General features: G+C 36.8%; 1 protein-coding gene across 1 annotated transcript in view; it reads left to right on the forward strand.

The window, feature by feature from the left end:
* Window positions 1-19514, forward strand: part of ASPH (aspartate beta-hydroxylase) — a gene marked incomplete at its 5' end in the record, with an annotated part of 111566 nt that overhangs the window by 78024 nt on the left and 14028 nt on the right. Inside the window, 6 exons of the mRNA XM_081996271.1 lie at window positions 209-295; window positions 3462-3612; window positions 4669-4805; window positions 10387-10485; window positions 11155-11244; window positions 14617-14754. Of these exons, the coding sequence (XP_081852397.1) occupies window positions 209-295; window positions 3462-3612; window positions 4669-4805; window positions 10387-10485; window positions 11155-11244; window positions 14617-14754 (702 nt within the window). The remainder of the gene's footprint in view (window positions 1-208; window positions 296-3461; window positions 3613-4668; window positions 4806-10386; window positions 10486-11154; window positions 11245-14616; window positions 14755-19514) is intronic.

The raw sequence follows: 19514 nt of genomic DNA on the forward strand, positions 1-19514 counted from the left end.
GATAACATTGTTTAATAAACAATGACAACAAATTTCTCTTAAATAAGCGGGCAGTCACAACAAAAATATTAGTGAAAACTGTTGATTCAGTCTGCATTTTTTTGTTTTCTTTTTGGTTTTTAATTGGGGAAACTGATGTGATATTAGGCCATGCATCCTTTAGCATTGTTATTAGATAGAATTGTTGATAAATATCTCTATTTTCCAGGGAAAAGTTGAAGAAGCTCTAAGGGCCTTTGAAGGGTTAGTGAATCAATATCCACAAAGTCCTCGAGCAAGATACGGGAAAGCACAGGTACTAAAAAATAGCCATAAATGTTTAAAAAAAAAAAAAAAACAACCAACATTTTTTAACAATCGAGTTCTAAAACCCAGGTGGAATTCATTTATAATTTTATGGATGTTTCCTAGGGAAAAAAAGAATTATGTGATGGGTCATATTATATCTGTTTCAGTCCTCTATCCTTCCCCAATTACTTTGGGAGCTTTTGTCTAACTTTAGTCTAGTGGGAAGAATTGTAAATAACACAAAAATAAGATACATCCTGTAGATCTCATGAAAACTGTCAGATGAACAGTAAGAGATAAATCCCAATTAACATCCCAGTGCAGGAACAACAGGCAGAACTTAGCTGTTACATACTGTTTGCTGTAGCTAGTAAATCAACACTCAGTCAGCTCTGGGCTAAATGCAGCTTTTTGCTTAGTGGGAATACGGAAGGGGATTTGGAGCTTTTAGAGAGAGAGTGTTAAAGGGTAAAGAACACAAATTCTTAGGCAAGGAGGCTTAATTAGCTTTTTCTTGTGGAGTGAGTTCTGTTTCAGATGTTCCCCTCGGGGGCGGGGGGGGAAAGCATTGGAAAAGAAGCTCTGCATTCATAATACTTTTGAGCTGTGTTGGAATGTCTCAGAATAGAATAATCCTTGTATTTTCATAAATAGTAGGATAATCCCACTGCACTCAGTATAATAAGACTGAACCCCTGTTAATCAAAATGAGCAAAGTGAAACCCTCACTGTAGAAGGGAGTTGTGCTGTTATACAATTAATGTGGCACTTGAATTGGAGTCACAACCAGTTTTTACTTGGTTAATAATGACCATGCTAAAACCGAAGCCATGTTTATTCAAAAAAAAATTAAGCACTCGAGACACAGCAGACCAAATACTTCAGTGCTCTATGTGAGGGTTAGTCATCTGAACTGTTTGCCTTCTTACAGCAGGAGACCACTTTGGTTCATATATGTGATGAACGTAACTCTGTTAGCTTACGTTTTTAGTATTTACCTTTTTTGTGAATCTATTCATTATATCTAAGAGAATATGCTTCCTGCCTCCTTGCTTTTAGGGAGGAGGGCAGATCATTGAAGCTCGTTGTGAAGCTTATTCTCATTGAGAATTCCCCCCGTGTCACAACATCATTTGTCCCTTTACAACAATTTGTAGCCACAACCTACTACTTTAGTAATGCTTAAAAGGTCCTACAGGCCAAAATCTGAAGTCATAATTAGCATACGCTAATGTGTAAAAACAACTGGGAATGTGTAAAAACAACTTGAAATTAATTTCCATTTTCAGTAGCCTTTGTAGGCTCATACAAGTCTTTTTACTGCACTCATAATAATAAGATGAATGGCAATTTATTGAATCCAGTATGTGTAGGCTGAAGCTGTTTGAAGGAATGGAAAAATGGGGCTTCACTGACAGATGGATTATTCTTAGAATTTACATTGTAACACCATACTTAGTATTTTAATATTGGGTATTATTATACCAATACAATGCATTCAAATTTGCTCTCTCTCATCACTAACTAAAGGTAAACAGAGAACAGTACAGGTAAAGGCCAGGAATTCACCACAAGAGTGTAATTCTCCATTTTCATGAACCATGAACCAACATTACATGCTAATTTTGTAGATTCAATTTCTAATAAGATATGAGGATTCATTTTTTCTGGATCTTTTAATAGCTCTAAAAGGCAACTGTTTTTCCCAAAATTCTGCAAAAGTTTTCATAATTAGAAGTAGTTTTCGGAAATTTGAGCAATTTCCCAATTGCTAGAGCTACACTTAGGCCAGATGAAAAAATCTTCTACAAAAATAGTCAACACCTTTAAGGCTGAAAAGAAGAATAGATAGATCTTAAACCTCCTTATATGATTTATAGAGTATATACTGGTGAATTTATGCAGTTTTTATGCTGACAATTTTTACCACTTGCTTCTGTATCTCTTACTATTCTTTGCCCTGCAATTCCCTCAAAAAAAGGAAAAGGAAATTTCCTAGTGAATGCACATCAGAAAAATAAATAATCTCTTTGAACTGATTTCTGAAGTTATCTCTGAAATCATCTGATCAACTCTTTGAGTAACTGTATTGTTTGGCATTTCCCATATTCAGTTTCCAAGTAGACCAAGTTAAAAAAGATAAAGGGCAGAAGTGCAAAAAGATTCCAGATATTAACTACTTACTACAGCATATGCAGGTAGGAAGTTGAAGCTGTTTCAATTAATGTGTGTTTGATACAACAGTGGATTTAGGTAGACAAATAAGAGCTTCTGCACCTACAGTGCTTGTGATGCACCTATACCTTGCTCTGCTAGTTGAATTAAGAAAGAATATAAGCCAATAAAAATAGATGTATTTGGGAAGAATTCATTAAACACATCAAAATGCATGCATTTATATAAACAATTCAAAATGTGTTTTAAAAATTCAGTATTTGCTATGCAGTCTTATATTTTTCAGCTGTGGAAGAGAATTATGAAAATGCCATACCACAGATGAAATCAGTAGTAGCTTCAGTTGGCTTCACTGAAGCTGCAATTTCACAGTAGAAGTCTCATATATCCTTTGGTGTGCTCCTGAATTTAATGAACAAATTTAAGTTCTGAAAGAATTGTAGGGTTCTGAACAAATTTAGGTTTTGAAAGATTTCTATCAACATATGCAAGAGTAAAGCCAATTCCTAGTTAGTTTTCTAAGAAAGAGTATAAATAAATTTGTGTCAGAATATGTGAAAGAGATGTTTGCTGGTGTGTTTTGATCTGTGTATTGCTGCCAGTGTAAGGCTTAGTATACAAATAGTCCATAGGCAACAATTTACATTTCTTCCATAGTATTAAAACAGACTGCTTCATTCATTTTCAAAAACAGAAGTTACAACTTCTACAAACGTTAACCAAAAATCTGTGTTAATGTATGCTTTAGGTGCAGATTTTTTCATGCTTTCAAACAGTTTGCAGGAAATAAGAATTAACGGTAATTCTAATCTGCTTTACCATGAAGCACAACCAAATAAGTTTTCCATTGTTATGCCAAAATTATATAGATGAAAGAGAATTCTAAAATTATTCCCATAGTTTAAAAATTGCATAGTTTGCCTTTTAAGAAAATGAAGTTATTTTTAAGACTAATGGATTATTATGTGTTGTAATAATGGTTTTGTGATTCTTTCTAGTCTGAAGATGACTTAGCTGAGAAAATGAGAAGTAATGAGATGCTGCAAAAAGCCATCAACACCTATGATGAGGTGGTTAGTCTGCCAAATGTCCCTTCAGATCTCATAAAACTGAGCTTGAAACGAGAAGCAGACAGGCAGCAGTTTCTTGGTAAGATTTGAGGATGGTGTAAAAATTATGGAAATTGTGTGAGCAAGACTTTCAAAAGATCAGTAAGGACTTAAAGCACCGATTCCATTGAATTTTTGGTAGGACTTGTGTTCCTAATCTCTTAAAAACTTACGAAAAATATTGTAAAATTCTTTAAATTTTTTCTAGGGAGCTAGTGTATAGAATTTCTTTTATGAACATAGTCCCTGTAGAAAACAGTGCAATAGGTGCTATGAGAAGCTATGATGAGAGGTGGTCAAAAAATTTTTATTGACAGAAGAAAGAAAATGTTCTTCTTTTTCTGCTGAAGCTGAGGGAAATCATGAGGAAATTAATGGCATACACAGAGTAAACATATCCAGAATAAACTTTCAGTAAACATAGAGAAGAATGGAATTGAACTTGGGGATAGCATCTGAACGTTTCAATCTCAATTCTGTGATGTACAAAAAGTGCTGATTAGAATATGAGGCACAGTCACCTTTGGTGGAGAAAAGAGTTCTGTTCCCATGGGTTGGATTTTAATATCAACTTGTTTTGATCTTGCTGTTCCTCAGAAAGACCTCATCTAAGGAGTCGAGGAATGTACTTAATTTTAAGCACAGAAAGCATGATTAATTTTGTAATGGAAATATAGTAGAACTATTGCTTAACGCTAGAATTACATTTAGTTACTTAATCAGTTAAGACTAAGTTTATTTTGATGTGTTTACCTAGTTGTGTCAAGCACTTTGACATCTACATATGAAAGAGTAACCAAAGCTTGATGTTACTGCGACACTGTGAACGGTTCTCCACTAGAGGCTACCATAACACTGCATGATATGCATTCGCAGTGATTTCCTGAAATATTCCTTGTACAGCTGCACCCCTGGTGACAACCAAGGAGCTGAATATGCTTCTGTCCACACCAGTTTTTTTTCAAGTTCTACTTCTTGATCTCTAGTGAAAGTGGAACACCTGGCTTTGATTTGTGTTTTCTTAGACATTGTGTAAACATCTTACTACTGTTGTTCATGTCTGTAGTGGTAATTAAGTCTTGTTCTATCAAATTAGGTCGCATGAGAGGTTCCCTGGTTACTCTACAGAAATTAGTTCAGCTGTTTCCCAGTGATACTTCATTCAAGAATGACCTTGGTGTTGGTTACCTCTTGATAGGAGATAACAGCAATGCCAAGAAAGTATATGAAGAGGTGAGCTTCCGTCATAACAAAGGAAAAAAATTATTTGCATTCATATGTTCATTCTAAAGATCTCCTGCTTTTAACTTTTTTAGTTGTTAAAATTTTTGCATGTCTGGTTTTGAAGTGTTAATATAGATGTGGTTTGTTTTTTTTTTTTCTGGTGCAGTTCTTACTTATCTTTTAATTTTAATTCAGATTCCCTCATACTGTCATGCTAAATGTTCTTCCCCATAGAGGAATGCATATTTTCATATACTTAATAATGTTTTTCATATGCTTAATAATATTTGGTTTCTTATACCTTCTGGTAGCCAGGTTTGGTTGTATTGACAACACATATAGATGTAATGCATAGTGTAAAAAAAGATGTCTTATCTGCAAGACATGAAAAGCAGAAGTAAAGCTGTTTCTTTACAGATACACTGTGTCTAACCATGTGATAAGGTAGTTGAGTACTCAACATAGGTATTTAACTTTTGGGTTTTCACAATTTTTGTAGGCAGCCTAAATTCTTTTTTTCTTTCATGATGCTTGTAGTGTGGACAGTTCATTGGATTTACATTGCTATCTTATATGTGGTTCTCAAGCTGGGGAAAGTCCACTGTCAGGAAGGGCCACTCTGCTCCTGTGATCTAGAAACCTTATTAACATCTGGAAAGTCTGACAGATGCGGAACTCGATGTTACTGGTGGAACACAAGCTGTCAACAGCTGATCGGAGATGGTCTTGTTGATGTTGGCACACTTGTTGCAGTGCTTGCTTAGTACAGGCGTAGTACGGTAATTGGCTGGTTGTGTAGACTAAGGACGAGTCAGCACGATTAGTACCACCTCCTGGGAATAAAGGCCCAATTCTCCATCCCTCACATCTATGAGTCTGAGGGGTTTCTCATTTCAGGTGGTTTCTCAAAGAGAAAGAGAATGTTCAACCACGTGGTTGGAAGCAGGAGCCAAACCCTGATAGTACCGTTTTTTTTCTCAAGCTCCTGTGGTAGTCTCAGATGTTGCCAGAATAATGTTTGCTTTGCTACTTTGTAGGTCCCTCCCTAAAACATTTCTGTTCAATAGTTTTTGGGCTGCTGTCAAAATTTCTCAGATGATCGGAAACATCAGCTTTTAAAGATAGAATATATGAGCCTAACCTGCTTCTCAAGCAGCAAGGAACTTCAAAAAACAGACTCTCCTTTTGGGCAAGATTTTCCCCTTGCAATTTTTCCGTATTTTGCTGCAAACAATGTAGATGTTAGAATTTCTTAGTATCAATATTCACAGAACTTTTTATAAATGGGAAGGAAGGTAATGAGTTTGCTATATAGTTACTTTGATACCAAGTTTGATATACCTAAGAAGTGTATACTGCTCTGATTAAGAACAGATATGCAAAATAAGAGCTGGTCTGCTTTTAATACATTGTTTTCCATGCTTCCATCGACTTCATCCAGTGTAATTACTCTGTTTTGCAGTTCACTAACCACTGAAATAGAATAGATCATAGTGAAGTTTTGTCCTTGTCAAAGAGCAAAAAATAAATAAATTTTAAAGGGAGTTGGATTTATTCTTTTGAAAAATCATGTGGGTTTTGTCCATATTCTGGCTATTCCTCAGACTGAATTCCAACAGAGTCACGTAATTTTTTTATTTTATTGTAATTCAGGATAAATTTATGTGAATAATTTTAAGAAAGGAAACCTAGGCAAAGAAACAGGGAGAAGCTTATGTGTAACTGCTTTTATTCTTGGTTATACTGAAGGCTTCTTATGTGATTTTGGGCAGATTGTTTAGGGGCCATATGGTCTGCTCTTGAGTGCTTCGCTCAGCTGCTGCAATGCATATTTAGAAAGTGAATGGCATATGGATTGGAGCTCCTACCATAGGTGCTCAGGCTCTGTGCGTAGTCAGTGAAGAGAGGGGCAAACTGTGAAGAAAGGTTCTGGGGGCCTCCAGGAGACATCTTCCTCTTACCATGATTTTTGAAAAACCTGGGAAACTTCTGTAGTGTGATTAAACCCTCCTCACCAGTGTAGGACAAATTAGTCATTTAATAGAATAAGAGAGCACAGAGAAGAGCATGAACTCAGTGTGCAGATGCCTCCAATATTTGTGAATCCTGGTTCCCACTGTAAGGATGTTCATATGTTTTATTCAAGCCTTCTTTAGTGCACAAGGCTTGGACATCTAGGAAGAGAGAGCAGAAGTCAGGATACATCCTCAAGAGAACATACCTCTTGTTCAACTAAAGGCTCAGCTTTTTTTTGGTTCCCCTCTGGTCCCGTTCTTTTCTTCGTGGTTGTCTGACTTCTTGTACATGTGATAGTTGTATCTGCTCCTCAGGCAAGTTCCCAAGTAGTTGAACACTCTTCTGTGGAGGAGAATCTAGACTCCAAACTTCTCATTTCCTGTGAATCTGCTAGATTCTTGGGCAAAAGGTACCTGTGTCCTCCCTTGCTTCCTGCTGTAACATTTCCGTCTTAACTCAGTGTTACCAGTTTGTGTTAAGCACGGGCTGAGCACATGCAACCAGCTGGACCCTTCGCAGGCCCAGTCCCTTCCCTTGGGATTACAGTACATACTAATTCAGACCAGACTATCTATAGCTGGCATCATCTTCAAGGAACTGAGTACATGCCCAAGGAATCCTGGTGAATGAAATCTTTCTGCTTTACTTTTAATAGCCAGTTTACTTCTTTTCTATTCAATTCTTGTCTTTTTTGTACAACCAGATTTAAAACTGGGAACCAACCAAAATTATTTTAAAATTATTTTCCCCAAATCTGTTATGTCTTAGAAGCTGTTTCAGTGTTATTGTCACATTTTTATGTCAAAAGTTTTAAATACAGTATGTTCCTTCTTCTTGTTACAAAAGCGATGTGTGTAAACATTGAACTTCAGGTCAAGAGAGTTTTGTGTGTACAGCTGTAGTGTGGTTTAGTTTAACCGATACAAAATACACTTTTCTGTTCTGCATTTACCAGACTTTGTGCTGAACCACAAATGGGAAATGGTGTCCAATTGGAGAGAAATTCAGTTTTGTCTAATATGAAAATATTTTATTTTGAACATTACACTTAGGGACACAGAAACCTAACATTAAAAGTAGTTCTACTAGAATTCAGAGCTATTGTTATTTTCAAAGAAAACATAATGTTAAAAGTAGTCCTAGTAGAATTTAAAGCTATTTTTGTTTTCAAAGATCTACAGATTATGATAAACATACAGTAGAAGAGAACTTTATTAAACCAGTTACACTGATAATAGCACTCTTTCTGCCTGCCATACTGAAGCATGCGTGCCTGGCTCAGTGCAGCATTATACAGACATGCACAAGCCAGCTCTGATTGAGCTATCTCAGGTACCAAAAGCAGAATATCCACATTAACACAGTACTCTGCCCTGGCTAATTAGCCATTGATAGCCCGAGAGGCTAATTTCTATATTCATGATTAATATTTAATGGGCTATGAGCAGTTTAGTAAAACTTATTTCTAAACATAATTAATATTGCATGCAGCAACAGCAACAGAGTAATACAATTTACATTAAATACTTCCAGTGTAATTTCTGCTGATTGTATCTCTTCGCTTCTCTTTAGGGGCTCTGAATGTAGATCATGCCTTAATGCAACTCGGCATAGTTTAAATGAACTGTAATACAGAAAATTCTATTCTGTCTTAATTAATCAGATGGTTTTATCCTATAGTTTAAGGAACTGTAACAAAATTATATGACTAATAAATATTTCTGTCAGTCATTTTATTTTACCCTGCAGGTACAGATTCTTGGATCAAACTGGTTATACACAGAATACTGTAGTCAAAAGACATAAGATGCATAAGGTGGTCGTGTATTCTTACATTGGGGATCAAGCTCATCCTTACTATGAATTGCCAGGTTCACTTTTTGCTAATAGTGTGTCATATTATGGACTTCAGATAGATCCTCAAATTGATTTTTCCTTCACAGTAGCTCTTTTTTGCAAACAGAAGTGAAATGCTGCTATTTTTAACTCATAACATTTTTTACCCACATTGCACTGATTTTCATTTTGCTTGGATGTAGTTTGTATATAATAAATTTGAGAAAGCAGAGAAATTGGCCCAGAGGACTTGCTATGGTTTTGCTTGTAATTATTTTGATTGAAAAATTAGGTTAGACAGTGACTGGAAAAGGCAGGGGGAAATGGCTGTAATGTATGCAGACATTTTATCCATGGCATAATTTTAGTAGCTTCAAAAATGGATGTAGGCAAGAGAACTTGCTCATCTGTCCATTGTTTTGTATTTAGTGGCTGTGCTAGACAATCAGCAGGTATCAGCCTCTGTAATTCCACTGACTGCCAGGCTCTGGTGATGATCCTCACAGGCTGAGAATCTGTCCTGGTAAGACCGTCCACCCTTATTTTAAGGAGAGGAGAGGTGTGACAACAGGTTGACTCGACCATGTAATGGATATCGCATATAGCTATGAAAGATATTGAATATATACATCATAGAAATGTGGAGCTGGAAAGTAGATCAAGACATTCTCTAATTTTCCCCCTGGTTGAGGCAGACCAAATGCACTTACATTATTTCAGTAGTGTTACGAATATATGGTTCAGAACTCAGGCCAGCCAGCTTCACACCTCCTTTCCCTGAAACACCCCCCTGTACACTGATCCTTTCCTACAGCTGTCCTTGTACTCACAAATCTTTCTCTTGCACGGTCCCCATGAAATATCCATCTCTGCGTATTTGCCTATGGGTTGTCCTTTCCTGCGAAACTGAGTCACGTCTTGTTCAGGATACAAACTCTTTTGGCTTAATTCAGCACGCTAGGCCTTGGCCTTGGTCCAAGAGTGCAGCGCACAGCTATACAAGAATAATTTATCCATCACCTTCTAGTGTGAAAGCACGTTGAATCCCTACTGCCGTAGACCTTGCATTACCGTCTGATGGCTTTCTCTTGGCCCAGCAAGCGTAAGCTCTGCCAGAGCGTGCTCCGGTTCACCGTAGGGCTGAGAAAGCCCTTCGCGTCCCCAGGGTCTGCGCAGCCCGTTATGTGATGCACGCATTATTCTACAGCGTCTTTCGTAATTGTACTCACTGTGCTTAACAGCGCAGTCTGTTTTCTTTTACCAAAACTGGTTTGCTAACAGTACAAACCTACCCAACTTTAAACTATATTTCAGGTATATTTCTACACTACGCTTCCTGTGACTGTGCTGTAGACTTGTTCAAAAGCAGCTGCTTTCCTTCAGATTACTCAAACCTGGGCTATGTCACTTAAGTGTTGATAAATGGTGTTAATTCTGTAATGTAGCGTGCAGTAACTCAAGAGAGAGGGTGGAGAAAGACAACAACAAAAAAAATGCGATTCAGAGATTCCAGTTGGAATAATTTTACTTCTGAGACTTTAAAGTTTGGCTTTTAATAGATTTTTCTGGAGAAGCACAAAAGTGAATGGGGAAAAGAAAATACAGCCAAGCCAAGAATTTGTCTGAGAATCAGTGATGGAAGAAAATGTCATTGCATCACTAAATACTGGTATGTGCACAGGTTTGTTGATTTGCATATATCCATACATGAGTATTTAATTCATTTGCTCTCAAACAGGTGCTAAGCCTGGCTCCAAATGATGGCTTTGCCAAAGTACATTATGGCTTCATCCTGAAGGCAGAAAACAAGATAGCGGAGAGCATACCCTATCTGAAGGTATTTTACTTTTCTCACCTATGGTAAATATCTTACCTGTAAAAAAATAAAATTGGAATGTATAAAACATGTCAAGGTAGAAGCATACTAATCACAAATCACAGTTTAAGCTACATGTTGGAGTTATATTGCTATATCACTGCCCATGAACTGGAACAAGCTTGTACATTGAGACACATCAATTCTTAAACACCAAGTATTTGTTTTATTAGTGCTTAATCCTAAGTTAGGGGTTAACACAGTTGTGTTTTGAGTTTGGCAGTATGCTGTAAACGAAATTTCAGAGGGGGCTTGTGTATACTTCTGAGTGTTTGGGAAGAAATACTACAAAATAAAACCTTAATCCAGCTTTTTAAAATGCTTGTGTATATGTATATAGGGTCAGGGGCAAGTGTCCATTTCTGAATTTACCTCTGTCTTGGAGGGACTGAGGGGAGAGGCCATGGCATTTGGAAAACTGGTAATATTTCTCAGTGTCTTTTTGCTGAAGTGTTGTATTCATTCAACCTAAGTTCCAGGTTACCATGGTGGTTATATTTTATAGCTGATTTCATAGCCTATCTCTTGCATAGAATTGGCAGTCTATTTACAGCAATCAAATGAACTCTTTTAGAAGTCCTATTGAAGTTTCTCTTATACCTTTTTTTTTTTTTTTTTTTTTTCCTTCAGGAAGGACTGGAGTCTGGTGACCCTGGCACAAATGATGGCCGCTTTTATTTTCATCTGGGTGATGCCTTGCAGAGAATGGGAGACAAAGAGGTAGGCATTTAACATGTTCTTGCTTTAAAGTCTAAGCCTCTGATGGACTGCAGAATCCAGAAAAACTTTTAAGCACAGGCTCAATGCTGAAAATGTGAGTATTGCAATAACAATCCAGCATATGTGTGTAGAGGTCAAGATGAGCAATAGCAAAAAATCTGCCATTGGAGACAATACAATTTCTTAGCATCCCTTGCTTTAGAACTAACCTAAACTTTTGAAGTTTGCATCGGGCAGTTTGAACTAAGGGACCAAACATTTTTCAGAAATTCAGTGAAGGTGTTTTTAGAGTGTTTTCCGCTCCTACCACTTACAACAAAGATTTTAACCAGAGTTTAAAAAAACCCAGTTACATGTATAGCACTGTATAGAAGTTCTGTCATAGCTCTGCTATAATGGTGTTTTGTAAACTTCCCTTCTTTCCCAAAGTGATCTTGAGCAGCAATGAGTATGTGACAAAAGACGACCATGAGAGGACTGAATGTGTGGGCTGACTTATGGTATTTGTCCAGTAGTTAAAGTAGCAAACAGATCAGAAAAGCAGAGATTTGTGCAATAAATCTGTTGCATGCCCAACAAAAGCAAGTATACATGACTGAAAATCATATGAGTTTCCAATTTGTTAATTTAAAACCAAATTTAATATAAAAGGCAAATTTAAATGCATGAATTAGCACTATGGCCATGGTAGGGAAGTAAAAGGCTTTTTTTGAAGACTGTTATTAGTAATGAACTTTACTATGGACAAGAATTTAAAAACAAACCAAAAAATCCTTCTCAGGTTCCTGGACAGGAAATATGAAAAGAATAAAAAAGCATGGTGCAACTGCTTTTTAATCAGTTAGCCAGTAATAGGACTGAAATATTGATACCTAAAATACTGTAAAGAATGCTTGAGTATCTTGGCCCAGTTGGTAGGCAGTTCTCCAATGTGAACTATGGTCAGGTGGACTGTAATGAAGCTTATGCTAGTCACCTTTCTTAAGCCTAGTTAATCAGGTTAATTTTCTTTTTTTATAAATCCTGGAACTTTTATTACAATGCCTTACATATACATGGAAATGTAATATCTGTATTTTTTAAGTTAGATTGCCTTCTCTGAAAGTAGAATAAAATACTCTTCCTATGAAATTTTTTGAATTTGAAAGTTCACTTACAAGTGAGAATTAGTTGGCCTCATTCTATGCGTAAACACACACACACAGAGTGTCTGCTTACGTTCACGCTGACTCTCTGTCCTTCTTTCAACTGAAAACCAAACAGAAAATCTCTGTATTCTTCTGTGGAATATTCTGGGTTGAATGACTGAGCCTAGAGCATCCCATTAAAATGTTTGAGTAGAGATACCACACAGATGTAATTAACGTATATCATCCCAATCCCCAGGATAATTATGTGTTAATGTTTATGGAGTTAATGGTAAAATCTGCTGTAGAAAAAGTTTTAATCAATGACAAATGAACTTCTTGGCATAGAGGAGACTTTTAAATTTATCAGTGGAAAAGCCACTGTTAAGCTAAGTTTTTCTCACCGACCTCGATAGACTTGCTGAACTTCAATATTTAATCAAGGAAACAGATCAATATTTAAAGAACACGTGAAATTGTTATCACTGAAGGTTTGCTGAAGGTAGATATTCACTGTTAGGACTAAATTAGGAATTATGAATGTGGTCTTGGTAAGTGTTAGGGGAACAGTGTTAAGTATGCTCTTTCCAACTATAATTTGATAATATGCCAAACTGACTTAAAAGAACGTAAATTAGAACTGTGGTAGGTATTATAGAACAAAGTGCTCTGCACACAGAATGTATAAACTGGGTGCATCTCAAACAATTACTTTCCTGCAAAAGAAGCTGTATTGTAGCTGTATTGAAGCTATTGTAGCTGTCCTGAATAGTACAGTGATCATTATTTTGTCTTTCTGCTGCCAAGATCTGCATGTGAAGACAAAGGTTTCTCATGGAAACTCAGGACTGGAAAGGATGAGCAAGGCAACCCAACACTACTCCATGCTGTCAAAGGCAACTTCATACCACAATTCTTCTAATAGATAACGATTAACAGTTAATCTATTAACATCATGATTATAGCTGATGGATCTTAAAGAGCAGCAGCACTCATACGCATCAGTCAGTGGTTGAAACAAGTAATTCATCCCCCTTATCATTTGGGCTAACTCCAGCCATTGCAAATGAATGCAGGCAGTCAGCATGAACCATCTATTGATATCCCACTGCTATTACAACTTGCATCTTGGGGAACATAGCCTGTTTTATGTAAGTGAGATAAGAATAAATATCAGGTTGGGTGAAGGAGTGTGAGAACATGGATGAGTGATGCTTAGGTGGAGGCAAATTGGATAGGTTGCAGACTTGGGTGGGAGTGAATTTCAAGCAGTGTGTCTAGGGTGGGACTCTGTGCAAGTAAGGAGGTTTTTGGATGGTTTCTGTTCAAGGCAGGGATTGCTGCCTGCTTTCAGCTCCTCTGCTCTGGACTTCTTATCCTCATATCTCCCTACTTAGCTGTCCTATCATATCCTTTTTTTTTCTTTTTTTTTTTTTTTGTGTTGTCTAAAATATTGCAGCTGTAGCATCAGTGCTGGACAGGAAGGAGGCAGCTCTGTGTAACCTTCTCTGTATATGGTTCATGGCAGTACTACTCATGCTGGATCTTTTCTTTCCAAGCATCCCATTTTCTTCCTTTGCAAGACCTCATTTTGCTGCTATATGGTGGCAAAGCAAGTTGAGGAAAGGAAGAGTAAGACAAGCAAAGGTCTGGTATTTAGCCTCAGTAGGTTTCTATCATGTGAAATAAAGGGAAGAGACAAGAAAAATTAGTAGCATCAGCTCAGTTCTGGTGTGGCAACAAATACTTGAAGAAACTCAAGTGTACATATATATTAGATAACTACATAACAATTCAGATCCACAATGCCAGCCTGTTTTCCTCATCACAGCATCTCCATTGGCAGCAGAAAGCAGTCATCTTTAGTCATGGGTAGAGAATTGAAACATAGAGAAAACAAGGTTGACCAATATGACAAACAATTGGATCTCCCAAGCTCAAGGACAGTGCCTAGATTGTGCACCCATATTTGGTGTGAACAGTTGTGAGAAGATTATCCTATTTTTCTAATGTTGGATTGGACAGAGTTGGCTGCCTGATTTATTTTGGGATTGTTAGTTGGGGTTTTTGGGGTTTGCATGGGGTTTTTTTTCTTTAAAGTGTTTGTTACTATATTTCATTAGAAGAATAACCCCAGCATCCAAAGAGGCAGTCTGTTAACTTACCAGAAAAGCATGTTACTTTTTTTCTGTGGGAGCTTGGCTGATATGAATTTGGTTGTTAACATAGGTTGTTAACATTTTAGGCATACAAGTGGTATGAACTTGGATACCAAAGAGGTCACTTTGCATCAGTTTGGCAGCGCTCTCTCTACAATGTCAAGGGACTGAAAGCTCAGCCTTGGTGGACAGCAAAAGAAACGGGTTATACGGAACTGGTGAAGGTAAGGCAGTTTGTTTCTCTGTATTTTGTTTTGTTTTGTTTTTTAATAACAACTATACTCTAAGGTATTAAGTAGAGAAAATGCTAATCTATAACATCTGAATCACTGCCTGTGAGTACCAGACACTAATGTCTGACTGAGCACAACTAGGATACTATAAAATGAGCTCAGGCATTTTCAAAATGGAGAGTGGGTACAGGGTAGCTGAAATGATTAATAAACACAAAATTTGCATGGTAGACAAGCATAATGCCTTAAGTGCAAAATGACAGCAGGCTTTGGTAATGTCTGGGACACCCATAGTGAATTTCTCATGAGTCAGGAAAGGCTGTGTCCTTCCTCCCTTCTGTAATATTTGGTGACTTCTCTGGAAGCTTTTAATTGCAGAAAAGAAACAGGTGTAGACTCCCAGCGATGGATTTAGCAAAAGATAACACCACAGAATTTAAGTTCTTTAAAGTTCTTTTTTTATTTAATGCAAGTATTATTCATAATAATAATTTATGTTTCCAAAATAGCATCATTTTTATTGTTTTATTTTAATAATTTTAGGCGATTCCTAAAAAAATTAAAAATAAAAAAGGGGGAAGAACCCTGTTTTTCCTGTATGTTTTAGTTATTGGTGTATGGTTCAGCAAAATTATTCTGCACAAATAATTTAAAACCGTAAATGCTTGTTTGCAAGAGACTTCAGAGTGATTCATTATACTTAGTTACATAACATGTTAAAAACCTACTATGAAAGGATGAATTTTTTTTTAAAGAAAGAAAAATTAAAAAAGGAAGATTACTCCTTTTTACGCTTTTGATGGTAGCATAAATAAGGCTAGGAAATTTAGATTGAAGTGTGATTCTCCAGTGTAGTTTCAGTCACACAAAAAAAGCAATTAGCTTTATGAACTAGCATTTGGGAATATTTGAAATGTGCATGTATTGAACTTATTCTTGAGGAATGTGTAGGAATAGATACTTCCTGCCATAAAGGAGATGGAGAAACTGGGAACTTCTTATCATACTTTTGACAAACAACAAAGAAGGAATATGCATTATTTTATTGATGTTTTAGAGCTATCTGCAGGGATGTTTTACAGCCTCTTAACACGTAAGATATTCCTTAGATATTCCGTTCCAATTCCTAAGTCACAGAAGGTAATGATCCCATGACCCCTGGTGTGAGGAGACAAGGCAGCTTTGAAGGGTGAAAGAATTCAGTTTCCTGTTATAAAATGGGCAGGGCTCCATCTTGAAGGGATTTTCTTCAGATGGATCAGACCACATATGGAAGCCTTGGTTTGGATCAGCATCCTGCATGGCTCCTAGAAGAGCCATTCAGAAGACCAACAAGGATAGAAATTTACTCCTGCCCTCCACAGCACAACTCTGTCTCTGGAAAACCACTCTTACCTCTTCAATCTTATCATTTTGCGGTGTATATCTTATCTGGTTTATTAGCCATATGTCATTGAATCTGGACTAAGTTGATGGCTGCTAATTTACTTATATAGTAATTTGGGGGTGGTAAGATTTACATTCTTCAAGATAATGTTCACCATTGAAAATATAAACCCAAAATACAAGTTAAATGCATCAGGAAAAATATTTGTATTGTTGTGTTTCCTCCATAACTCAAGAAAGTACTTGAAGTTTTGAAAGAAAGCATGCTTGATTCTGATAACGTACAAGCAAAATTTCAGGTAGTATTCTCCAGAAAGTGGCAAAAAATCATTGAAGACATTGTTTTTATTAATTTCTGAAATAGTCTGACTTCTGCACATGTTTTAGTTAAAAAAAAAAAAAAACTATTTCCCCATTCCACAAAGCAAAAACCAATCAGCAGTTATTTCATACTGCTTCATCTTGATACGTTCCTCTTACATCTGTGCGGGATGTATGGGAAATGCTGCCAAACCCCAATGATAGAATTTGATGTGGAAAACTGCCGTAGGAAGGGCAAAGCACTGGAGGCCCTGACCCTCTCTCCCTGTGTTTCACCACTTGTTGTTAAATGTGAACAAGCTATTTTCAATATCTTGGTAGCTTAACAGTGCTAACTGAGGATTTATTTGTGGCTAACTGAGACAGTGCTGAAGGCAGACAGGCAGCTCTTTTTGGTTCATTCTACTAACCAGCACAGCTGTGGTCAGTAGCATCTTATAGGACAGACCTGGCTTGATTTTCTTATAAAGGATGATGTGTTTTCTGAAGATGGAGATGTGAATTTTGACAGTGCCTTGCTTTTTCCACAGAAAACACAAAGAAAAAATTGTCTTTTTTTGTTATTCCCATTTAATAAATTCCTTCTGAGGGGCATTCAGCTCACCTAACTGTAGTCATACAGACATAAGGCATATTGTCCATGCTAGTGGTCTAGTTTACAGGTCAAAAAAGAGGTATTTCCAGAGGATGATTAATTTTTACTATGTTAAATAACTATCTAAGGATGGCATGTCTCGTTTCTGGTGTTAACTTTCCTACTGCTTTACCAAAAAAAGAAGCATAAACAACTAATTTAGGCCTGATGTTTAGCTGCCTGATGGGTAATATTAAAGACAATCTCCTACTTTATTTACTTCACTGTTACCTACTAGCCTCGATGTCTTAAGGGAGAGGGGTTTTTTAATTTCTTAAAAAAAAAAACAAACAAAAAAAACCCTGAGAACATCTCAATAACACTTAACAGGATGTGTATTATGGTGGTAAATCCTGGTTAGTGCTACTGTGCCAAAGGGACATGGATCTTTGCATCTTTTTAGCTGCTGCTTGTTACTGCTTAAGTTTTTTGTCGCTTCCTTGAAAGAATAGGAAGGGGCACCTGCTTTCTCAGGGAGCAGAAGATATAAGCCCTTAAATTAGGAAGAGCGTGTCATGTGATTTATGTAGAAATGTTCTGTTAAAGTTTCTGATCTACAGTATTTCAGGCCTTCGGATTTGGAGATTCAATAAACTCTTTCTTGACTGAGCTCAGCGAAAATGAAACCTTACTTTTATCTTTGGAAAGCTGTCCTCCTCTCTTGGGGCAATTACCTTTACATGGGAGGTCTTACTGAGTCATTGCATCATTCTCTGGTTACTTTTGTAGAACCTCAGTATAGCATTATTTTTCTATTCTGGTGTTTGTTTAAAAAAATAATGAGAGGTACAATGCCATTGGATCCTAGAGACTTTTCACCAGTCTGAAACTAATACATAGGTAATGACCTTGTTAACATTGTCCTTTCCTCACGTTGTGTCCGTTGACTTTTGGAAAGCACCCAGAGGATGCTTTGCCAATAATATACTACAGTGAATAGCTGATTGATTAAAGTAGATCTTGTATTGTCAGTTTTCTTTGATGGCTTAGATTTTATTAATTAAAAGTTTAAAGTGCAGCAAAAACAGTGCAGAAGAATGGAAGTACTGGCAACAGCACATATCCATAATGTTTTCTGCAGAGTGACAGCTAGGGCTTAATGGTTTAACTAATAATACCTAAACATTCATACTTAAGGGAGAAATTAAATTGAAATATGCATTTAAAGTGTAGCTCGATGCTTTAAGGGGAGCCTTGTGTTGAAAAGAGCAGAGATGATGTGTAAATATGCTGATGTTCAGGCACTGTGAGTGACCAAATGTGTGCAAGGAATCTATTTTGAGAGGTTTAAAATACTGTCCCTTACTTGGAGGTCACCAGTGTTCCCCAGCAGAGACACGGTAACTGATCATGAACATTCTCCTACTCTGTTTCAGTAGCAAAGTGAAATAGATTGAAGTCTTCACCATGATTTTATTTTATAGTCCAATGCGTGTGTGGTCAGTAGCTATGCCTCACATGAGGGGTAGTAACTTCTTAATCTCTGCCTGTGTCATTTATGACCATGCATTTGAAAAGGTTTGACAGCACAGTATAAAGATTCTTTTAATATAATAGTCACACATAAAAATAAAACAATATTAAAAAATCCCTATTTAAATACAGTAATGTCTTTGCCAATAAAATCTACACTATTGCCAGATGTAAAGCAACTGTAAACTTCCATTATTGTTAGAAACTGTATTTAAAAAGCCATATGGAGGTTTATGGGAATCAGCTGCTACGAAACAAGTACATATGCTCTTAATGCTGTTCACCACCTGATTCTTAACTTGAAATCAGGATATTGCATCAAACATAATATGAATTTGTTGCTCTAACCTGAGGCTTGAATCCCTACATATTATGCAGTATAAGCATATTTAACTTTTTTCTGCAGATATCAGCTCTTGGATCAAAAGCCTTAAGTCCAAGTCCTGGACTCAGTCGTTATGTTTTAATGGTGTTATGCATTCTTACCGTTCAAGATATGCCTAAGAGTCTGTCAAATCAGGAAGATCAAGGCTGAGCAGTGTTTGAATTCCTGTAAATCCCAGCTTCCTTTCTACCTAGGTGTTGCCTATTACTCATAGTAAAGCCCCATAAGTGTCTTGAATAGATGGGGTCCATGTTTTCAGGAGTATAGAGGCACTTTTGATTTCAGTGCAAGTTATGTCTAAAACCATTGAGAGGAGCTAGTTCAAAATCAATGACGTATTCAAATTACTTCATATCCAACATGTTAGGGAAGGAGCCTTAAAAGGCAAGGACAAACACATACCTTTGGGGGTTAACGTTCAGCCTATGCACTTGTGAACAATTAGAGGTGAAAAAGCAGCTGTCGCCCGCAACTCCTTGGACCACTAGTGCTCTTCATGCATCATCTTGTCTTCATGGGTGAATGCCCCCTCTTACCTTTTTTTCAGAGAAT

This window comes from Phaethon aethereus (assembly GCF_964289735.1).
Source record: "Phaethon aethereus genome assembly, chromosome: 2".
Lineage (NCBI taxonomy): Eukaryota > Metazoa > Chordata > Aves > Phaethontiformes > Phaethontidae > Phaethon > Phaethon aethereus.